Source organism: Theobroma cacao, chromosome 9, assembly GCF_000208745.1.
Source record: "Theobroma cacao cultivar B97-61/B2 chromosome 9, Criollo_cocoa_genome_V2, whole genome shotgun sequence".
Taxonomy (NCBI): Eukaryota; Viridiplantae; Streptophyta; class Magnoliopsida; order Malvales; family Malvaceae; genus Theobroma; species Theobroma cacao.
Window position 1 is genome coordinate 30,985,833 of NC_030858.1, and position 5,617 is coordinate 30,991,449.

The 5,617-nt window shown below is 38.4% G+C and overlaps 1 protein-coding gene across 1 annotated transcript; it reads right to left on the reverse strand.

Annotated features, from left to right (window-relative positions):
- On the reverse strand, positions 2,274-2,750 carry LOC108663292. The gene has a single exon (XM_018126897.1). The coding sequence runs from the start codon at positions 2,748-2,750 to the stop codon at positions 2,274-2,276; it is 477 nt and encodes a 158-aa protein (XP_017982386.1).

Genomic DNA, 5,617 nt, shown 5'->3' on the forward strand with positions numbered 1-5,617 from the left:
TAGACTTAATCTAGGCTTTACCTATTTCACAACAGGTTCCATTTAAAAATTAAAATTCTTAGACTTAATCTAGGCTCGACCTATCTCATAACAGGTTCGATTTAATTCTTTAATGCTAACTTAATTGGATTAACATGAAATGAAAAGACTCAAATCCTTCCATCAAAGTTTTACAATCTCAACACTTTAAGTCGAGTGAATTTCTACCTTCGAAGCTTGGGAGATGAATTAATTTTGATTCTTGTTTTGAAAATGATCATGTGCATGGCTAGACATGTATGTATGATTGACATGATAGAATGCTTTTCATGTTTATGATTCATTAAGGTTCCAAGACCTTTCTCTTGCTTCATCCAATTTTTCACTGTAGCTTTCAATGACCTTCGTCTGTTTACTTTCCTGCTGGAGGCTTTAGGTAACTCCGAATTTTCCCTAAGCACATTTTCTTTTGACGTTTGACTTTGCCCCAAGTTTAAGGCTCTGCCATTGCTTTTCCTCATTATTAAGTTTTTTGCTGAACAATGAGTATAATTTCTTGCTTAATTAGTTTATTTCTTTTACCAGTCATCATTCATTTCTTATGACAATCACTATGTGAATCATGGGATGGTAAATAATGAAAGGGTTAAAATAAAGAGGCAACGGAGAATTTCATATATGAGAAGTCAGATAATTCAAGGCAAAAGGAATTTACAGAGCAAACATTATATCTTTAAGTAATGAACACTCAGACCATTCAGAGAAAATAATCTGATATTCGATTTCAAGAATTGTCCTTGATTGATGCCTTGAGCAAATTTGTAGGCTGCAGACTCCCTAGCTTCCCCTGTTTTGTGAAATTATGGAGCTCCATTCATAGTGTATTTCTACCTCAATCTTGTGTTCCATTTAGGTTGACATCTTCAAATTTCATTCTAACTTCCTGTTTTTCGGCCTCAAACCGCCCTTTTCGGGTTTTCAGCATGAACCTCCTCCTTTAGGTACTAGCTGCCCTTTTCCGGTTTTCAGCACGAACCCCTTTCGTTTTTTTTAAGCATAGTACTTTTTCACCGCATCCGCATTTATCGTATTAGGCAAATCCTCCCCATCCATGTCAGCCAAAATCAAAGCTCCTCATGAAAAAGCCTTTTTTACCACATATGGTCCTTCCCAATTTGGCATCCACTTTCCCCGAAAATCGACCCGATTAGGGAGGATTCTCTTGAGAACCAACTCTCATTCTCGAAACTGCTGGGGATGAACTTTTTTCTCGTATGCTCACATCATCCTTCGTTGGTACATCTGGCCATGACAAAGAGTCGCAAGCTTTTTCTCCTCAATCAGATTCAATTGCTCATAGCGAAAGCGGACCCATTCAGCATCTTTTAATTATGTTTCCATCAACACCCTCAATGATGGGATTTCTACTTCGACAGGTAGAACTGCTTCTGTACCATATACTAATGAGTACGGAGTTACCCTAGTGGAGGTACGCACATAAGTTCGATATGCATGCAAGGCAAAAGGAAGTTTATCATGCCAGTCTTTATAAATTTCAGTCATCTTTTCGACAATCTTTTTGATGTTTTTGTTGGCTGCCTCTACCGCTCCGTTCATCTTTGGAAGGTAAGTTGTCGAGTTATGGTGCTTGATCTTGAATTTAGCGCAAACCTCTTTCACCATCGCACCATTCAAATTGCTGCGTTATCAGTAATGATCCTTTTTGGAAGCCCATACCGACATATGATCTCCCTTTGGATGGACCTGCACACCACCTTTTGTGTCACATTGGCATAGGAAGCTGCTTCTACCCATTTCGTGAAATAATCAATGGCCACCAATATGAATCGATGTCCATTAGAGGCTTTTGGCTTAATAAGCCTAATCACATCCATTCCCCACATTGAAAATGGCCAAGGCGCTGTGAAAACGTGCAATGAGGCTGGTGGAGCATGGATTTTATCTGCATAAATTTGACACTTGTGGCATTTTCGAGCAAAGTTTATGCAGTCTGATTCCAATGTCAACCAATAATAACCAACTCTCATAATTTGTCTAGCCAGCATATGTCCATTAGCATGAGCTCCACAAGTTCCTTCGTAGACTTTTTCCATTATTTTGTTGGCCTTCGTAACATCCACACATCTCAAAAGTACTTGATCTCGACTCCTTTTGTAGAGCACTTCTCCGCTAAGGAAGAAACCCATTGCTAATCTTCTAAGAGTTCACTTGTCATTGTTCGTGACATTCTTAGGATATGCCTAGTGCTTGATGTATTGCATGATATCATGATATCACGGCTTACCATCAACCTCTTCCTCAACATTCAAGCAGTGTGCGGAGACTTTACGGACTTCTAAATCAAAAGGGCGTACATCAGCCGCTTCTTTTATTTTGAACATTGCTGCAAGAGTGGCCAAAGTATCAGCAATCTGATTCTCTACTCGAGGCAAATGGTTGAAGTTGATTTCTTTGAACTGTTTGCTTAATTCTGTAACCAACTTTTTATATGAAACTAGTTTATAATCTCTAGTTTCCCATTCACATCTCATTTGACATATCACCAAAGTCGAATCTCCGTAAACATCTATCGCGCCAACCTTCATCTCGATTGCTGCTTGTAATCCAATTACAAATGTCTCGTACTCCGCTATATTATTAGTACAATTAAAATTTAATATCGCCGTGGCTGGATAGTACTTTCCATTTGGAGAAACCAACACTGCCCCAATTTCGTGCCCTAAAGCATTGAATGCTCCATCAAAATACATCTTTCATGGATTAAATTCATTGGGAACGTCCTTTTCTATGTGCAAAACAGACATCAAATCTTCATCTGAAAAATCGAAACTTACAGATTCATAATCCTCATTAGCTCGATCTGCGAGGAAATCAGCGATGACACTCCCTTTGATTGACTTTTGAGACATATGCAGAATATCATACTCAGACAATAACACTTGCCATCGAGCTATTCTTCTAGACATGAAGGGTTTTTCAAAAATATACTTGATGGGATCTAATTTTGCCACCAACCATGTTGTGTGATACAACATATATTGTCTGAGCCTATAGGTGGTCCATGCTAGCGCACAACATATCTTTTTGAGCGCAGAGTATTTGGACTCATACTCCGTGAATTTCTTGCTCAAGTAATATACGACCTGTTCTTTCTTCCCAATTCCATCATGTTGTCCCAATACACATCCCATAGAATTCTTGTTCACAGTCAAATACAAAATAAGAGGTTTTTCAATCGTCGGTGGCACCAACACCGATGGATTTGTGAGATATTCTTTGATTTTATCAAAAGCTATTTAACATTCTTCATTCCACTCTCCTGGGTCTTGTTTTCGAAACAGCTTGAAGATTGAATCACATTTACAGGTGAGCTGGGATATAAATCGAGCAATGTAATTCAAACTCCCTAAAAATCCTCTCATTTCTTTTTGCGTTTTGGGAGGTGGCAGCTCTTGAATAACTCGTATCTTATCCGGGTCCACTTCAATTCCTTTTTCACTTACTATAAACCTCAACAATTTCCCATAAGTTACACCAAAAGTGCATTTTACAGGATTCAACTTGAGCTGAAACTTTCACAATCTCTCGAACAGCTTCTTGAGATTGACAGTATGATCATTTTCTGTATGAGATTTTGCAATCATGTCATCCACATATACCTCTATCTCTTTATGCATCATATCGTGAAACAAAGCTACCATTGCCCTTTGGTAGGTGGCACCTGCATTCTTCAATCCAAATGGCATTACTTTGTAACAAAACGTTCCCCACATGGTTACGAATATTATTTTTTCCATATCTTCGGGTGCCATCTTGATCTGATTGTAACCAGAAAAACCATCCATAAATGAGAACAAAGCATGCTTTGTTGTGTTATCCACAAGAGTATCAATATGTGGTAAAGGGAAGCTATCCTTCGGACTCACTCTGTTCAAATCCCTGTAATAGACGCACATTCGAACTTTTCCATTCTTTTTAGGAACTGAAACTATATTAGCCACCAATTCAGGATACTTAGCCACCTCTAAGAATCCATCATCGAATTGCTTCTTTACTTTTTCTTTAATCTTCAACAACATTTTTGGCTTCATCCTTCTCAACTTCTGTTTAATAGGCTTGCAATCTGGTCTCAAAGGTAACTTGTGGACAACAATGTCAATATTAAAACTTGGCATGTCCTAATATGACCAAGCAAACACATCCACATATTCACGGAGCAGTTTTTTTTAGCTTCTGTCGTTCATTAGATGACAGCGATGTGCCAATCTTAACCTCTTTCTTATCTTCCCTATTTTCGAGGTTAATCATTTCTGTAAGTTCCTGATGACGTAAAATCTCTTTTTCCTCCTGTTCCAACATTCTTGACAAATTAGGGGGTAAGCCATAGTCATCCGCCTTCTCTTCATTTTTCAATTCATCAACGTTCGGAATCATCTCAAAATCGATATTCAAATTGTTGTCTAGATTGTCTTCGTGTTCATCATTTAAAGACTTGCAAACAGGTAAAATTAGACACGTGTATGGGTAAGTATTTATTAGCTAAAAGAATAGGTGAAAGGAAATATGCAAAAAGGTTGATGAATTATGAAACACATTATGCATTGTCATTTATTTAAATGATGAAGGTAACAAAAAGCCCTACTTAAACAAAAAATTACTCTTAACACCCTTGGGCATAGGCATTTAGATAAAATTGTTCATTACATTTTCAAAGACTTAAAGATGATGGGCAATTCCGTGGCTATCCAATTGGTTAACTCCTCTCCTGGTAGTACTGGATACACCACAGGGATCTTCTCGTTAGGTTCTTCACCTTTGATCATATGGATTGATAGCTCATCAAACATCCGTGAAACCTGATTGACCTCCTCCGATGCCTTGGTATGAATGCACCCTGCGGATCGAAATGTTTCATACAAGAAGGGAATTGTCTTTTTTCAAAATTCTTCCTCCTCACCTTCTTTATGAAACTCGATTTTTGACAAATCCATAAACTCTTGCAACTTACGGCGAAAGCCGTCACAATTTGAAATGGAATGTCCAACAACCCCCATATGGAATTTGCAAGAATGGGTGAGATTATGTCCTACTTCTTTTATGTCTATCGGTTTTGGAGTGATGGCTTTTATTTTGGACAACGCCTCAAACACTCTATCCATTGGTGTTTGAATCTCGTCGACATTCTTTTTCACCCTTCGAATCATCCCTTCATGTATGGCGTTCACTGTCGGACTTTCATGTTTAGGTAAAGGATTCCCATCAACACTTGAACTATCCTTTTTAGCAAAATTTAAAAGTCCTGCCTTAATGAGCGCTAGGACCTTATGCTTTAAAGCAGTACAATTCTCGGTGGAGTGCCCTTAAATTCCAAAATGGTAATCACAATGCGCATTCGGGTCATACCATTTCGGGAAAGGTGATCGAAGTGGTTCTAAAGGGGTTCGAGCAAGGAGTCAATTTTCTATGAGTTGTGGCAATAATGTAGTGTAAGGGACTGGAATAGGATCAAACTTTGGTTTTTTTAGGGTAATTTTAGGTCCTCTTTGACCATTACCAGAATTATTGGTTGAAGCTACCGGTCTTGGTGGTGGAGCATGTGGGAGAACATTGGTCTGAA

Coding starts and splice junctions, on each gene's coding strand:
- LOC108663292 (XM_018126897.1), bottom strand. CDS start 2,750: ATGTATTTTGATGGAGCATTCAATGCTTTAGGGCACGAAATTGGGGCA.